The sequence below is a fragment of the Dasypus novemcinctus genome, chromosome 14 (assembly GCF_030445035.2).
Source record: "Dasypus novemcinctus isolate mDasNov1 chromosome 14, mDasNov1.1.hap2, whole genome shotgun sequence".
NCBI classification, from domain to species: Eukaryota; Metazoa; Chordata; class Mammalia; order Cingulata; family Dasypodidae; genus Dasypus; species Dasypus novemcinctus.
In genome coordinates this window covers 97,812,139-97,830,890 of record NC_080686.1, presented here as the reverse complement: position 1 = coordinate 97,830,890, position 18,752 = coordinate 97,812,139, and the positions used below count along the sequence as shown (strand labels likewise).

Here is an 18,752-nt window from a genome sequence, read left to right as displayed (position 1 = left end):
CACCCACTCCCATAGTACATCACCTTGTGTTGTAACTGCCTCTTTACGTGTCTACATTTCCTACTAGACAGGGAAGGCAGGGACCAAGTCTCAGGGTCAAGATTAAACCTTCATGTTTAGTAGTGAGCACATCCTCAGCGGATATATTACAGCAACTCATAGCCCAGCAACAACGGCAGCTAGTGTTTGTAGAGCTCTGTTGAAGTAAAACATGCTTCCACGTCTGTTTCAGTACTTCATCCAGGGTGCCCGATGCCATTGATTTACGCAGAGGCCCTTGGGTCCTTTACTTTTGCTCAGTTTAACTCAGTTCACTTGAATTTAGGATCTGTCTGCTGTGGAAGTTGTGGAGGGTCTCTGCCCTCCGTGGCATTACAGGCTATCGGGAGAGACAGATGTGAGCAGCTCATAGTAACACACTGTGAGCACTGCTGGGGGAGAATTGCAGGATTTGGAAACATTGATAGGGAAGCAAAGTCGCTGCAGGAGAAGGTCCGAGAAGCTGTAGGAGGGGGCAGCTCTCAGACCAAGAGGGAGGGGCATTCCTGGCAGGGGACAGCGTGGGTGAAAGCCCTGGGAGAATTATGGCAGGTTTAGGGACAAGCAAGAGCGCTACTTTATTCAAAAGGGAGATAGGCATATTCCTTTGGCTACACCCTCCCCATGTGCATGATGTGTGTAGATATTTATCTCCCGCTCCCCCAGGCGTGAAGCCCTTCAAATGCTCTTTGTGTGAGTATGCAACGCGCAGCAAGAGCAACCTCAAAGCTCACATGAACCGGCACAGCACTGAGAAGACCCACCTATGTGACATGTGTGGCAAGAAGTTCAAGTCAAAAGGGACACTGAAGAGCCACAAGCTGCTTCACACTGCCGACGGTGAGTAAATGATTCCAAAGTGCGCTTTTTGCTTCCAAAGGGGTGATTTGGAGCTGACATTCCAAGCCCAGCAAAAATTGCCAGTATCCCGGGGAGTGGGAAAAGGCAAGTGCCCACTCCACAGGAGAGCGATGAAGACCTTGCCCCGTGTCCTCCGGGGCCTCAGCAGCGGCGCCCCAACGCCGCACTCAGACAGGTGCTTGCTGAATACTTGCTGAAGGTATGTGTGGAGGGTGGGCGCAGGAAGGCAAGCTGCTTCAGGGAGTGCGCATCCTCAGAAGCCTTGATCCAGGGTTCCAGAAGTGTCTGTCCTCTTCAACCCTCCTTCTCCACCTGGAGCCTGAGCATCTTGAGGGGCAGCCGTGAGCACACCTGACCTGACATTTTAAGTAGATTTTTTATTATCCAAGCTACCTCAGTGTTCTCAGTTCCAGCCCAAAATGGGGCTCAGGCAAAATACAGGCACTATTTAGGCACATTTAACCTTGATGAAATATGCGTAAATGGATTTGTAATTCCATTTATTGGGTTGGGAGCCATCGGTTGAGTCCTTACTGTGGGCTGGCCATGAAGACAGGTCCTAGGATACGAGATAAGAGAGGAGCAGGCCCTGCCTTCAAGGAGCTTATGCTCTAGCTGAAGGACAGAGCAGCTTGCTGGCTGGGGTAAAGGGGGGTGCTGGCATGGGAGGGCGTGTGGGAGTCCTGGAGGGGGGTGTAAGGGAGGGCAGGGGGCGGTGGGTGCAGCAGGCAGGGAAGTGCACCAGGAGAGGGCTGGTACATCGGAGAGAAGACAGACTGGCCCTCGGAACACAGGGAGCGCAACAATGGTAGCTAGCAGAAGTGTCCATTTTACTCCAATCCGCAAATAGTGTGAGGGACTTGGGAATACTCTGTGTAGCAAGGAAAATAAGCTATATTTATAAGTCAATCTTTTTGCCATTTTAATACAGTTATATACAAAAACTGAAGTGTATTATAAAAACCAGAGTGATTTCAACAATGATTTTTAATTTCAGAGCTTAGAGGCTGATCTAGCCATTCCGTCCTACTTCTCTTTTAAGCACGTATCGGGGAACCGGTCCCGTTGTGTGTGTGTTGCCCTGGTTGGCGGCATCGAGTGGTTCCTGGGCAAGGATTTAGCTGAGCCTGAGGGACTAAAGGGACAGGCTGATTGTCTGGATGGCATTCGTCAGAACGAAGGAGCAAGGGCTTCTGTAAGCCTGAAAAAAAGCCAAGGCAAAATTATTAAACTTAAGCCGCACTCAGTAAATTAAAAACATCCATAACCCAAATCACTAAAAGTACAATGACAATGAAGCGCCATATCCTGAATAATGAAAGCCTTCAGGTTATGGAATTATTCATGAGTTCTTTACCTCCACGAACAGTCTTACTGATCTCTCAGCTGCCTGAACGTTTAGGCAAAACCTGTATTTATTGACACGACAGCATATTATGCACTGATGTCTCTAATCAAGTATTGCCAGTAACAACGAGCAGCCATCCCCAGAGCCAGGGCACCCCTGAGCGTCTGCTGGCCCTGGGCGCAGGGTCAGGGGGTTTGGCAGTGCCTGGGCAGGGCCCTATGGCCTCAGGCTGCTGAGAGCTGGGCTGTCCTTCTCAGGAGCCGGGAAGCTGCCTCGTCAGAGAGAGCCTGGACTGGCATTTGCGGGGAGGCAGAGGGGTCGAGAGGTGGATCCTGTGAGCCCCGATATCAGGGGCCCACAGAGCCCACTCAGCCCATGTGCTTGTCAGGCTCTTCCTTTTCTCAGTTCTCTGGCAGGAAAGGGAATGCAGATGGACAAATGTGCTCTCTGTAGTCAAAATCAGGGATACTCTTTTCCTAAAAAGGGAAAGACCTCTTGAGCAGTATGGAATATTTTCTGTCTGAACATTGGAGATTGGCACTTTTTCTCCTGATGTTTTTTTCTGATATTTTTGGAGGACACTTTTTAATATTTGAGCACTCAGCAGTCTGGGAAGAAGGGCCTCGTCAGTCACCAAGTGCAGTAAGACCGCTGGGACGGGGCCTACTCTGGGGGCCAGCTTTCCTTCCTAGCTTGAGCCTTGGTTTTCTTAATCTGCAAGATAAGGGATTGAGGCCTTAGTATTTCTGGTTTGTTTTGTTTTTTGTTTTTTGGAGGTACCAGGGAATGAGCCTGGGGCCTCATACATGGGAAGCAGGTGCTCAACCACTGAGCTACACCTGCTCCTCAGGCCTTAATATTTCTTGGGTCTCTTTTAACATTAATATTTTATGATTCTCAGAGACAAGGATGAAAGGAGACTAAAGGTATGAAAGTATGAGGAGCTAACATAGTTGTATACCTTCTCAATCGGAGATAATCTTCCCTAGAGCATCCGTAGCATATTCTTTATATTTCCTTTTCACACTTAGTCTCATGTTTTCTCGAGGGCTGGCTTGGTAAATGGAGTACTGTATCAGAGACCAATTGCTCTAATTCCATTGATGAGCTATTATTTTAGCTTACAGCATGTTTTAGACTATTTTTTTCCTTTGTAAATTTTTAAAAAAACTTTATTTTTCCCAATAATAAATAATACATATAGAAATTTTGAAATAGGTTTATTCATGTCTTTTGTTCATTTTCTTGTAGTGTTATTTAATCTTGTTGATTTCTAAGAGCTCTTTATATGTTAATGCTTTGGCATATTTTGCAAATATTTCTCCCCAGTATATCATTTGCTTTTAAAATCTTGTTTATGGTATTTTTATATATACAGAGCTGAAAAATTTTGTGTGTTTAAATTTATAAATCTTCCTGTTTACTTCCTCCATGATTTCTCTATGTTAAAAGAAACTGTCCCACTTTTAAAAATGAAGTTTTTTTGAAGTTTATCATTCATAAGTAAACATACTTATACAATAAATGTATGGTAAAAGTTGCGAACTTTCAAAACAAACATTCATATCATCATACAGGACTACCCTACATCATCCCACCACCACCAACTTGCATTGTTGTAAACATTTGTTGCAAGCTGTAAAATAGCATTATCAAAATATTACTACTAACTATAGCCTGTTTCTTACATTTAGTTTGTTTTCCCCCCAACCCACCCAATTATTAACATCCTGTATTAGTATTATGCACTTATTATAGTTCATGAGTGAATGTTCTCATATTTGTCTGTTAACCACAGTCCATCTTCCATCACTGGATTCCCTGTGTTATACAGCCCCATTTTTTTTTTTTTTCCTCTCCCCCTCACCCCTCACCCCACTCCTCCCACATCAACAACCTCCCCCATCATCGTGGGACATTCATTGCACTTGGTGAATACATTTTGGAGCACTGCTGCACCACATGGATAATGGTTTACATTGTAGTTTACACTCTCCCCCAGTCCACCCAGCGGGCCATGGCAGGACATACATTGTACAACATTTGTCCCTGCAGTACCACCCAGGACAACTCCAAGTCCTGAAAATGCCCCCACATCACATTTCTTCTTCCTTCTCCCTACCCTCAGCAGCCACCGTGGCCACTTTCTCCACATCAACGCTACAATTTCCTCCATTACTAATCACAACAGTTCCATAGTAGAATATCAGCAAATCCTTCTTTCAAAGTGTGTACTCAGTGACTCTCATTTTTATCACAGAGTTGCACTGTCATCACCTCAGTTAATTTTAGAATGTTTTCATTACTCCAAAAGGAAAAATCCCCTCTATAGTTATCTCTTAGAATTGATATATCTTTTTTGCCATTGCTGCAAAAATATTATATTATTGTTAACTGTTGTCCATAAGTTACATTAGTTGTAATTTTCCTGTGTATGACCATATTCTTAACACTTTATAAAAGATGATTCTTATATATGAACTACTAATCACAATTTTCTTCCACTACCAAAATCACTGTTATACATACCCTAAATTATTCTCTAGTTTCCTTTCAATTAACATTTATGTCTAGACTACCCTTCAGTCACAATCTTTTATAAATCAGCAGTGTTAGTTATACTCGCTATGTTACCATCAACTCTCTTCATTTCCACACTTGTACAATAAACCTTATTAAAAATTCTGCATACATTGAGCATCAGCTCCCATTCTCAACCCACATTGTATTTTCTAGTAACCTATATTCTAGAGTTTACCTCTGTGAATTTACTCTTCATATTTAGTTCATCTTAGTGATACCATGCAATATTTATCTTTTGCATCTGTCTTATTTCACTCAACATATTTTCTTCAAAGTTCATCTATGTTGTATGCATCCCGATTTCATTTCTTCTTACAGGTGAGTAGTAATCCATTGTATGTATACACCACATTTTGTTTAACCATTCCTCAGTTGATGAACACTTTGTGTGTTTCCATATTTTAGCAATTGTGAATAATGCTGCTATGAGCACTGGTGTGCAAATGTCAGTTCATGTCCTTGCTCTCAGTGCTTCTGAATATAATCCTTAGTAACAGGATTGCAGGATTATACAACATTTCTATATTCATCTTCTTGAGGTACTGCCAGACTGACTTCCTCTGAGGCTGCACCTTTCTACATTCCCACCAACAGTGAAGGAGTGTTCCTATTTCTCCATATCCTCTCCAGCACTTGTTGTTTTCTGGTTTTTAATAATTGTTATTCTATAAGGTGTGAAATGATATCTCATTGTAGTTTTTTTTGGTCTTTATTTTTTTAATGTTACATTAAAAAAATATGAGGTCCCCATATACCCCCACCCCCCTTAACCCACTCCTCCCACCATAACAACAACCTCCTCCATCATCATGAGACATTATTGCATTTGGTGAATACATCTCTGTGCACCGCTGTACCTCATGCCAATGGTCCACATCATAGCCCACACTCTCCCACAGTCCACCCAGTGGGCCATGGGAGGACATACAATGTCCGATAACTGTCCCTGCAGCACCACCCAGGATATGACCCAGCAATTCCACTGCTGGGTATATACTCAGTAGAACTGAAAACAAGGACATAAACCCATATATGCACACCAATGTTCATAGCAGCATTGTTCACTATTGCCAAAAGTTGGAATCAACCCAAATGCCCATCAACAGATGAATGGATAAATAAAATGTGGTATATACATACAGTGGAATACTACTCAGCTTTAAGAACAAATACACTACAAACACACGTGATAACATGGATGAATCTTGAGAACATTATGTTGAGTAAAGCAACCCAGGCATTGAAGGACAAATACTACATGAAATAAGTAAACCAAGCTGCCTCAGAGAGCTAGAGACTGGATGATAGACTATTCTCATTGTAGTTTTGATCTGCATTTCTCTAATAGCTAGTAATGAGTAATGTTGAACATTTTTTTCATGTGCCTTTTAGCCATTTGTATTTCCTCTTTGGAGAAATGTCTCTTCAAGTCTTTTGCCCATTGTGTTGCTTGTCTTTTTATTGTTGAGTTGTAAGGATTTCTTTATGTCAGATATGGAGTTCCCAAATATTTTCTCCTATTGAGTAGGCTGCCTTTTTACTTTCTTGACAAAGTTATTTAAAGCACAAAGTGTTTAATTTTGAGGAGGTCCTATTTATCTATATTTTTCTTTCATTGCTCATGCTTTGGGTGTAAGACTTAAGAAAATGCTGCCTACCACAAGATTCAGAAGATGTTTACCCCTACCTTTTCTTCAATATATTTTATGCTTGTGCCTTTTAGATTTAGGTCCTTGGTCCATTTTGAGTTAATTTTTGTATAAAATGTAAGCTAGAGGTCTTCTTTCTTTTGGATATGGATGTACAGTTCTCCCAACACCATTTGTTGAATAGACTGTTCTGACTCCTTGGTGGGCTTGACTGCCTTGTCAAAAATCTCTTAACCCTAGATGTGAGGGTCTATTTCTGAGTTCTCAATTTGGTTCCATTGGTGAAAAATATGTCTATCTTTATGCCACTAACATGGTGTTTTTACCTCTGTAGCTAAATAATATACTTTAAAGTGAGAAAGTGAGAGTCTTCCAAGTTTGTTATTTTTTAAAAAGACATCTTTGTCTACTCAGGACCCCTTACCCTTCTAAATAAACTTGATAATTGGCTTTTCCATTTCTGCAGAATGGGCTGTTGGGATTTTTATTGAGATTGTATTGAATCTGTAAATCAGTTTGGGTAGAATTGGCATCTTAACTATATTTAATCTTCCAGTCCATGAATATGGGATGTTCTTCCATTTATTTAGGTCTTTGGTTTCTTTTAGTAATGTTTGGTAGTTTTCTAAATACAGGTTCTTTATGTCTTTGGTTAAGTTTATTCCTAAATATTTGATTATTTTGGTCCCTATTATAAATGGATTTTTTCCTTGACTTCCTCCTCAGATTGGTCACCAGTAGGGTATAGATATACTGCTTATTTTTCTTATTAATCTTGTATCCCTTCACTTTGCCAAACTCATCTATTATTAGTTTTAGTAGCTTTGTTGTGGATTTTTCAGAATTTTCTAGATATAGGATTATATCATCAGTGAATAGCAGAAGTTTTACTTCTTCCTTTCCTCTCTGGGTACCCTTTATTTCTTTATCTTTCCCATTTGCTCTAGCTAGAACTTCTTGCACAGTATTGAATAACAGTGGTGACAGTGGGCATCCTTGTATTGTTCTCAGTCTCAGGAGGAAAACTTTCAGTTTTTCAACATTGTGTACCATGCCAGCTGTGGGTTTTTCATACACACACTTTGTTATGTTGAGAAACCTTCCTTTTATTCCTATCTTTTGGAGTGTTTATTTATTTATTTATTTCAAGAAAGGATGCTGTATTTTGTCAAATGCCTTTTCTGCATCAATCAAGAGAAAAATGTGATTTTTCTTCTTCAATTCATTAATGTGGTTTATTACAGTAATTGCTTTTCTTGTTTCGAACCACCCTGTATACCTGGGATAAAATCCACTTTGTTGTGGTGCATAATTTCTTTTTTTTTTTTTAACTGCCCGGGGCTGGGGATTGAACCTGGGACCTCATATTTGGGAAGCTGACACTCAACCAGTGAGCCACATTGGCTTCCCTGAGTTGGGTTTTTTGTTTGTTTTGCTTGTTAATCATTTTTGTTTTTTCAGGAGGCACTGGGAACCGAACCTAGGATCTCTCATTTGAGAGGAGGGACTCAACCACTCAAGCCACATCTGTTCCTTGTATATAATTCTTTTAACGTGCTTTTGGGTTCAGTTGGCAAGTATTTTATTGAGAATTTTTACATCTATATTTAGTAGAGAAATTGGTCTGTAATTTGTAGTATCTTTACCTGGTTTTGGTATTAGGGTGATGTTGGCTTCATAGAATTTATTTGGTACCATTCCTTCTTGTTCAAGTTTTTTGGAAGAGCTTGAGCAAGATTGGTATTAGACTGTCTTTGAATGATTGGTAGAATTCACCTGTGAAGCCATCTGGTTCTGGGCCTTTGGTCTTTGGGAGGTTTTTGATGCCTTTTTCAGTCTCTTTACTATGATTGGTTTGTTGAGATCTTCTGTTTCTCCTAGGGTCAGTGTAGGTTGTTCACGTGTTTCTAGGACTTTGTCCATTTAATCTGTGTTGCCTAGTTTGTTGGCGTACAGTTGTTCATAGCATCCTTTTAGGATCTCTCTTATTTATGAGGGGTCAATGGTAATGTCCCCCCTCACATTTCTGATTTTACTTATTTGCATCTCTCTCTCTCTCTCTATTTCTCTCTCTCTCTCTTTTGTCATTCTAGCTAAGGATTTTTCAATTTTGTTGATTTTCTTGAAGAACCAACTTTTGGTTTTGTTGATTCTCTCTATTGCTTTTTTTTTGTACTCAGTTTCATTTATATTTGCTCTAGTTTCTTCAGGTGTGCTCTCAGGTCTTCAATTTTAGCTCTTTTTTTTTTTTAATGTAATCAATCAGGGCTATAAATTTCCCTCTCACCACTGTATTTGCTGTATCCTATAGGTGTTGATATATTGTGTTATTTTCCTTCACTCTCAATATATTTATATTTTTCTCTTGCAATTTCTTCTTTGATCCATGATTATTTAAGAATGTGTTGTTTAATCTCATATGTCTGTGAATTATTTCTTTCTCTGCCTGTAATTGATTTCCAGCTTCATTCCATTATGATCAGAGAAAGTGCTTTGTATAATTTCAGTCTTTTCATATTTATTGGGATCTGTTTTGTAACCCAGCATGTGTTCTATCCTGGAGAAGGATCCATGAATACTTTTTTTTAGTCATAATCACATTTATAAATCAGCAGTATTAGTTATACTTACTATAATGTACTACCATCAAATCTATTCATTTCCACACATTTACAGTAAACATTATTAAAAATTCTACATTCATTAAACATCAGCTCGCATATTCTGTTTCCTGGGGGTTAGAAGGGGTTACAGGATTTTTCTTTTTGAAGCAATGAAAATGATCAAAAATGAAGGTGATGACAGCACATCTCTGTGAAGAATATGAGAGCCACTTAGTGTACACTTCAGATGTATTTTATAAATCATGGGACTGTTTAACACAATGACTCATTTGTTGGAAAATAGACTATGGTTAACTGAACAAATATGAGAACATTCTCCTATGAACTGTAACAAATATATATAACTAATACGGGGTGTCTGTAACCACATGGGTTGTGAGAAAAATACACCTAATGGAAGATACTGGTTTTAGGTAGTAGTCATGTTTTGATGGTGCTCTTTCATAGTTTGTAACAATTGTTTCACAATAATGCAAGGTGGTGGTAGTGGGGTAATATATGAGAACCCTAAATGATGATATATGTTTGTCTTGTAAGTTCACAACTTTTACTATACATTTATTGTTTATGGATGTTCATTTATAAATGATAAACTTCTGTTTTTAAAAGGCTTTAAAACTTGGAGTTGTCCTAAATGTTATTGCAGGGATGGATGCTGGACGTTATATATCCTGCCATAACCCACTGAATAGACTGGGGGAGAGTGTAAACTACAGTGTAAACCATTATCCATGTGGTGCAGCAGTGCTCCAAAATATATTCACCAAATGCAATGAATGTACCACAATGATGAAAGAGGTTGTGGATGTGGGGGTAGTAGGGGAGGGGGGTGTATGGTGAACCTCTTGTTTTTTCACTATAACATTTTTTGTGATCTGTGTATCTTTAAAAAAACGATGGGGGTGGTGGGGTGGAGAGTGGGGTATGTAGGAACCTCTTATGTTTTTTAATGTGATGTTTTGTGTGATCTATTAATTTTAATAAAAGATAATTAAAAAATAAAATAAATTTTTTTTAAAAAGTGGAAAAAAAAGGAAAGAAAAGAACTTAGCAGTACAAAGTATTCTGGAAGGCAAGTGGATCTCCTGTAACCCTTGTTAGCGGAACAAACTCTCCACGCAGGAACACCCATCTATTGATTTCTCGGTCTCATTCAGAGTTACTTTCAAACCACCAGTTCTGACACCTCCCTCTCAACCTCCTGAGGGTAGTCCATTAATTTTGTTGACTGAATTGCATTTTTCCCAACATATTCAAACATAAAGATTAGCTGCAGGTCTGTTGACTTGGATATATGAACTATTGCAAGGTATATCTTTTTAGCAGTTTTGGGACATGATTTATCAAAGCGAAGTCTGACAATCCTGGCATCTTTACAATAAATAATTAACTCTGTTGGATTAAATTTCAGTTTTTGCTTGGGCCCTTGGACTTTCTGCTTCCTTTTGCGGTCACTTACTGTGACAATTTGCCCAATACATTTCAAAGGAACATCATGTTCACCAAGAAGTATGTTTTATAAGGAATTTCTGTAATGCCATGAATACTTGAAAAGAATGTGTATTAGTCAGTCAAAGGGGTACTGATGCATAATACCAGAAATCTGCTGAGTGTTATAAAGGGTATTTATTTGGGGTAGGAGCTTACGGTTACCAGGCCATAAAGCGTAAGTTACTTCCCTCACCAAAGTCTATTTCTGCATGTTGGAGCAAGACGGCTGCTGTTATCTGTGAGGGTTCAGGCTTTCTGGGTTCCTCTGGGCTCAGCAACTCTGTTTCTTCCACAAGTTCAGCTATAGACTATGAGGCTCTCTAGGTTTTGCCTCTCTCCACAAGGTCAGCTTTAGACTATCAGGCGAATGGCTCTGTCTCTTTCCCCAGGGCTCCAGCTTAAGTCTTCAGCATCAGACTCCAACATCAAAACTCCAACATCAGAAACCCTCAACTCTGTCCTTTTCCATGCCTTTTATCTGTGAGTCCCACCCACCAAGGGGTGGGGACTCAATACTCTAATCATAACTCAATCATACCTAGGTACAGATCAGATAACAAACATAATCCAATGTCTATTTTTGGAATTCATAGCCATATCAAACTGCTACAGAATGTATGTCCTCCTCTTTTGGGGTATAATGCTCTATAAATGTTTCTTAGGTCTAACTAATTTATCATATTATTCAAGCTCTCTGTTTCCTTATTTATCCTCTGTCCAGGTGTTCTATCTAGTGCTAAGAGTGGTGTATTGAAGTCTCCAACTATTACTTTAGAGATGTCTGTTTCTCCCCTCTGTTTGCCAGTGTGTGTTGCATGTATCTTGGGGCACTCAGGTTAGGTGCATAAATATTTATTATAGTCATTTATTTATTCTTGGTGAATTGCCCCTGTTATTCATATAAAATGACCTTCATCTCATGTAACAGTTTTGCATTTAATATCTATTTTGTTTGATATTAGTATCACTACTCCTGATCTTTTTTGATTAGTATCTGTGTACAATTATCTTTTTCCAGCCTTTTGCTTTCAATCTAATTGTGTCCTTACAACTGAGATGAGTCTCTTTTAGGCAGCATATAGATGGCTCATATGTCAGCCTTTGTCTTTTGATTGGGGAATTCAATCCATGAACGTTCAGTGTTATTACTGTAAAGGTGTTATGTACTTCGTTCATTTTATCCTTTGGCTTTCTGTTGCCATATCTTACTCTTGTTTGTCTTTTAACCCTTTAAGTTACTCTTACTAATAAACTTCATTTCTACACTCATCTCCAAGTCTGTTCCCCTGGTGTTTCCTTTTAGACTATAACACTGCCTTTATTTATTTATTTTTTGATGAATAATTCTTTTTCTTTTTCTTTTTTGGTGGTTAAAAGGATGGCATTTATTTATTTATTTCCTATGATCTCTTTATTTATTTATTTATTTTTAAACATTACATTCAAAAAATAAAAGAGGTTCCCATATACCCCCCACCTCCCTTCACCCCATTCCTCCCACATGAACAGCCAATACTACCTTTAGTATCTCTTGTAAATCTGGTCTTTTGTTACATATTCTCTCATATTTGTTTGTGAAGACTTTAAACTCACCTTCATTTTTTTTTTTTTTAAGATTTATGTATTCCTCCCCCCATCCCCCCACCGCAGCTTGCTTGCTGTCTGTTCTCTGTGTCCATTTGCTGCGCGTTTTTCTGTGTCTGCTAGTCTCCCTTTGTTGTGTCATCTTGCTGCACCAGCTCTCTGCATGCGCGGGGCCATCAGCTCTCTGCGGGCTCAGGCCAGCTTGCCTTCACAAGAAGGCCCTGGGATGCAAACCCAGGGCTCCCATACAGAAGATGGGAGCCCAACTGATTGAGCCACAGCTGCTTCCCTCACCTTCATTTTTGAGTGATAGTTTTGCTGTATAAAGAATTCTTAGCTTAAAGTTTTTCTCTTTCAGTATCTTAACTATATCATACCACTTTCTTCTCTTCTCCATGGTTTCTGATGAGAAATCAGCACTTAATCTTATCAAGGTTCCCTTGTATGTGATGCTTTCCTTTTCTCTTGATGCTTTCAGAATCTTCTCTTTATCCCTGATATTGGTCATTCTGATTAGTAGATATCTGGAATAGGTTTATTCTGATTTATTCTGTTTGTGATGTGTTTTCCTTCTTGGATATTGATATTTATGTCTTTTATAAAGGTTGGGAAGTTTTGGTCATAATTTCCTCAGATATTCTTTCTGCCCCTTTTCCATTCTCTTCCCCTTCTGGGATGCCAGTAATGTGTATGTTTGTGAGAACCCTGTTCAATTTTCTCTATTCTTTTCTCTTTCTGTTTTCCTGTCTTTTCAAATTCAAATTTTCTGTCCTTAATTTCACTAATTCTGTCATCCATCAATTCAATCTGCTGTTATATGCATCTAAGGTATTTTTAATTCCATCCAGTGTGTTTTTCATTCCCAAAGCTCTGTTACTTTTCTTTGCATGCTTTCAACTTGTTCTTTATGTTCACCCAGTGTCTTCTTAATATCCTTTTTCTCTTTAGACATAATTTCCATCAACTCCTTGAATTGATTTAGGAGATTTGTGTGATTATCATTGATTAATTGTCTTAAATCTTGTGTCTCATCAGGAGTTTTGTTTGTTCCCTGCCTGGACCATATCTTCCTGCTTCTTAGTAAGGCTTGTAATTTTTTGCTAATGTGAATATTTTAGTGAATTTACTCTGATGGTCAATTTCTTTCTCTTGCCTAGAGGTTTTCTTTCTCTGTTTTTCTTTGATTTTTGGTTCAACTTATTCTTAGTCTTTAACATTGCTCAGCTTGAGTTATTAAATTAGGGCCAGGGACTCCCTAAGGACATGCAGTCCAGATCAAGGAGAAAAGAGACACCTAAAAGCAGTTTTTCTTCTTACATTTTCCTGGCCAGTTAGCAGATGGCACTTGCCAGAGAATCTTTCCTTAGAGGTGACTCAACCTCCACTTACTCCTGATTCTGGTCTGGCCAGAGCCGAGATTCAAAGCCAGTTCGGGTGACAAGATTCACGGAAGAGAAACCACTCTCCATCCTCCACCACACCCTCTGCCTTTCCAGGGAAGGAGACGTCTCTTCTACTCTGAGTCAGCTGAAGTGAGCTACGGATTTTATCTAGACGTTGGCCTTGGTGTAAAGGGTGGGTACTGTTCCCAGCTGCATGCTAGTAATTCATGGTTTTCATTTCAGCTTCCTTGTTCTATCTCTTGTCTTCCTGGGGGTTGTCCAGCTCTGCCCTGATCTGCAGAGCCCCAGAGCAGATCCCTTCCACAACTTTTTGCCCTTCCTCCATTGTTTTTGTGAAAGAGTTGAACAAATCCTGCCTATCTATTCCTATGACATCTTCCCAGAAGTCCCCCGAAACTATCCCATTTTGGGGAAAAAATTCAAGTTTTATCTTATAGTTTCATAATATGTATGAAATTGTATATTGAAATTTATTTTGGTGTATAGTATGTCGTAGGAATCTTTGTGTCCAAACAATTATAAATTGATTTAGCATATTTACACAAATCATTTGTTTCAATGTTAGTTTGAAATGCTGGATTTTCCCAAGATGGGTCTAATTAATTCTGGGCTCCTGGTCTGTTTCAGTGATCCTTGTTCTAATACATTGTTTTGTACAACATTGTTTTAATAATTACAATTATACAGGTATGCACTATTTTTCTTCCAATTTTTTTTTCTGAACATGCCTTAGTTTTTCTCATTTAATTATTTGATTGTTTGTTCTCATTGAGATTATTTGGTCAAGTTATGAACAGTATCTTTCCCTCTGAATGCAGGGTCCTACCTCTGTCCTGAGGACAGTCTTGTGAGAACTTTGACAGTATCTGAACCATGCTTTGAAGTCACCAGAGAAATGTGCTTAGACTAGCTGCTTGGTTGTCTTGATGAGGTTCCCAGCTTTAACCATAGAACACTATTTTCAAGCCTGCCTGAAATATTTGGTTTTAATTGTATTTACGCTATCAGTAATAATCCACAAGGCTGTTCCATAGGGAAGCCATATGAAAAAGGACAGAGTTTGGATGGTCTGGGTTTGAATTTTTACTTCCTAGTAGGAGGACCTTGTCCAGATTACTTCTCTGAACCTAGTTTTCTCTCAGTAAAAAATAGTTGTGCCCTGTGTCTTAATGGGTTTGAGGATCAAATGACAGGAATATGTAGTCCCTACTGCTCTTCTGGCTGTGCCTTTTCACTCTCCTTTTTTGGTTCCAATTTGTGGACCTCTTTTCTTTCTTTAGTAACACCCTAGGTAATCTTAGGCAGTCTCGTGGCTTTAAGCACCATCTGTATTGAAGCCTTCCACATTGATAGCTGCAGCTCAGTCCTCTCTTCTGAGTTCAAGGCCTGCACCTACAAATGTCCACTCCACATCTGCTCTCAGAGTTTGAGGGCACCTCAAATGAAACATGTTCAGTGGTGAGTGCTACATCTTTCCACACAAACTTGCATCTCCTGTGGCCCAAGGATTTAACTTGTGCACTGTACGCAGACAGAATACAGACCAGATTTAGTCTGCAGGCTATAGTTTACTTGACTTCTGGGCTTCCCCAACTCAGTAAATAGTAATTCTTTTTCAGTTGCTTAGGTCAAAAGCCTTGGGTTAATCTCAGCTCTCTAGGTTATACCTGTATCTGGTCCATTAACAAATCTTGGGGGTTCTTTCTTCAACAAAATCCAGAATGCTACCACTTCTTGTCATCCCCTCTACATCCATGTTTATACAGTCTGCCTTGTTAACTACTTTCAAGCATACAATTGAGCGATACTAATTATATTCACGCTGTTGTGCTATCATCACTCCATTACAAAGCTTTTTCATCACCCCAAATAGAAACTGTGTACCCATTAAGCAATAATTCCCTATTTCCACTCCCTGTGGCCCCTGGTAACCTCTAATCCATTTTCTGCATCTATGTATTTGCTTATTCTAGGAATTTCATTTAAGTGGAATCGTGCAATATATGCCCTTTTGTGTCTGGCTTATTTCACTCAGCATGATGTCATCAAGGTTCATCCGTATCGTAGCATGTATCAGAACTTCATTCCTTTATAGATGGATAATATTCCATTGCATGTATATATCACATTTTGTTCATTCATGTTTCTTTTTTTCTTCTTCTTAGTCTTATCTTTCTCCAGGGTTCAACCATGTTCTTATCATTTTTCTGTCTTTACTACTAGAATTCTCCAGAATTCAGACTTGCCAGTTTCCATGTCACAGGAGCCAATTCCTATAATAAATCTCATAACATTTACATATACATATGTATAAAATACAATTTTTAATACTGGAAAGTTGGGTGCTGCTATTGCAAATACCTAAAATGTGGACACAGCTTTGGAATTGGGTAATGGTTAGAGGTTGGAGGAATTGTGAGGTACTTGATAGGAAAAGTCTAGATTGCTGTGAAGGGACTTTTGGTAGATATATGGATATTATTGGCCTTAGAAGGAATGATGAATGTGTTTTTGGAAGCTGGAGGAAAGGCGATCCTTGTTTTAAAGTGGCAGAGTTGTTGTAATTAAATTCTGACATAGGATGGAAAGCCGGACTTGAAAGTGGTGAACTTAGATATTTACCTGAGATTTCTAAGCTAAATGTGGAAGCTAAGTCTGATTTCTCCTTGCAGCTTATAGTAAAAAGCAAGAGGAAAAATAAGCCAAGAACTGAACTCTTAAGCACAGAAAAGCCAGAAATTGATGGTTTGGAAAATTCTGGCCTATCCAGATAATGTGCTCTGAGACTAGGTCCAGAAGTGGTTTGATCAGGAACTTCCCTGAGCTTCCAGAAAGTGAGTTCCTGGAGAATAGGGTTCCAGTGAGAGTTTAACTGAATACTGATTGAGTTATCCATCTAGTGGAAGTCAGGATTGGAAATGCAGTTATGCAGGAAGAACCTGTGGGAAGTTCTATAGGCTGATGGTTTGAACCCCTGTGAACTGCACACAAAGCCAACAAAGTTTTCTAAAATTTGTATGTGCAGAACCACTATCAGCCTAGACTGAAAGGAATAGAGAAGGGGCAAATTAAAGGAAGAATGACTTCAAGGGAAGAACCATGAAAACAAGGCCTGGATTGAAGAGATGTTCTCAAGAGGGTGGGCCCACCTAGGTTCACCCTTGCATTGGAGGGGGGCAGGCCATCTGCCCTGGTGCTTGGATGGGGCAGGCCTTGCACCCCATTGCTTGGAGGTGATAGGGCCTGTACCCCAGCATTAGTGTAGAGCCTGACCAACACCCTGGTGCTTGTGGTGAGGGGGCTCTGTCCCAGAATTTGTGGAGAGACTGACCACTATCCCAATGCTTAGAGAGGGTGAAGCCTTCCTCGCAGTGTTTGGGGAGAACTTGGCCACTAGGCAAGTGCTTGGGAGGGGTGGGGGCTGCTGTGTCATCAGGTCCAAAGGACAAAACCTTGATCCATAAATGACTCTGAGACTTTGAAATCTAATGGATTTTGTTCTACTGAGTTTCAGAGTTGTTTGGGACCCATGACTCCCATTTTCCTTCCAATTTCTCCCTTGTGGAATAGGAATGTTTATCCTATGCCTGTCCCTTCATGTATATTGGACACAGATTACTTGTTTTCTAGTTTTCACAGGTCCACAGACAGGGAAATTGTGTCCCAGGATGGACCACACCCTTAGCTGATTTTGATGAGCCTTTGTCCTTGCATTGTTACTGAAATGAGTTAAAACTGTTGGGATGTTGTGCTGGAATGAATGTATACTGCCTGTCTTTTTGGGGTCTAGAGGGTGGACTGTGGTGGCTTGAAGCTATGTACTACAGAAAAACATGTCCTTAAACTTACTCCGTTCTGGTGGCCTTGAACCCTTGAAAACAGGACCTTTTTTAAGGTGTGGCTCAGCTGACTCAAACTGGCTCTTAATCTTATTACTGAAGGCGGGTTGGAAAGGCCACAGAAAGAGAGAGAAAGCCAGAGGGACTAGCCAGAAGCCGAGTGGAAGAGAAGGGAGAAGCCAGGAGAGGCTGCCTCTAGCATTGCCATCTGACGGAAAAACCAGGAACCAGCCAGCCCCAGAATGCCACAGTCTTCTGGGAGCAAGCATCACCTTGATAAGCCTTGATTTTAGACTTCTTCTAGCCTCCAAACTGAGAGCCAGTAAGTTCCTATGTTTAAGTCAGTCCATTGCCTGGTATTTGGTTTAGCAATGAGGAAACTAAAAGATAGTTATGTTAAATCAACATAGTATTATGTTAAAATATTAAATATTTTAAAATATGGTAGAGGAACTCACTATTAAATGAACTTTCTTGGGCATCTTTTAATGAAATTAAAGAAACAAATTCCATGGAAAGGAATTGAGTAATGATCCTCTCCTTTACCTGCTTGCAAATCTAATTTTTTACATTTATTGGCTAATTTAAAGTGTTGTGTCCCTGTTCATTGCATTCCTATTTCCCAAAGGAACTCATTATTGTACCTTAGAAAGGATAGGTTGGTCAGGGTTGAAAATTTCAGTTGAAAAGGTTTGCTAGTCCATATGTACAAAGAAAAAAAATTGATCTGCAGAGGGTCAGATTAATCTCTTTGCATGTATGCCACCAGTCTATAAGGATTTCGTGCTCAAATCCTGTTGCCAGACATTTCTTCCCTTTTGACTTTAAAAAGAGCCTATATGTGACTGCCCACCTATTGCATTTGCGGGAAAGTTAAATGGAGCAGTGCTTCTGTGTTATGTAATCAAATGGAAATTCTCTAATCATGAAATAAAAAGCTCTTTGAAGTTCAGAAGTAATTCCTTTGGATTTCCCTCAACCCCCCCAATCCAACCTGCCCTCCTACACTTGAATTAAGAGGAAGTTTTCTTGTAAAATGTACAAAATGGAATTATCCAGGCTTTAAGCACTCTTGTATGCATAATAATTAGACAAGTGGAGAGTTGAATATGGAAATCAGTTTTGAGTGGAAGAAGTTTCTCCATTACCACCCAGTCTTCAACTTGTGATGGTAGAGCCTATGGCTATGTATTGAAATATTCTAGAAAATGTAGGAATGGATTTTTAAAATTTTATGGACTCTAAAAAGTAAGTAGGATAAAGTTGCCATACTTACCCCTAGGTCTCTTACTTCCAGAAGTACAACACTTTAGGACTGGGAAGTAAATAGA

General features: G+C 39.5%; 1 protein-coding gene across 2 annotated transcripts in view; it reads left to right on the top strand.

Moving 5' to 3' along the window:
- Window positions 1–18,752, top strand: part of ZFAT (zinc finger and AT-hook domain containing) — a 249,843-nt gene that overhangs the window by 132,296 nt on the left and 98,795 nt on the right. For both annotated transcript variants that reach the window (XM_058276079.2, XM_058276080.2), the window contains exon 10: window positions 706–879. In XM_058276079.2, coding sequence (XP_058132062.1) covers window positions 706–879 — 174 coding nt within the window. The remainder of the gene's footprint in view (window positions 1–705; window positions 880–18,752) is intronic.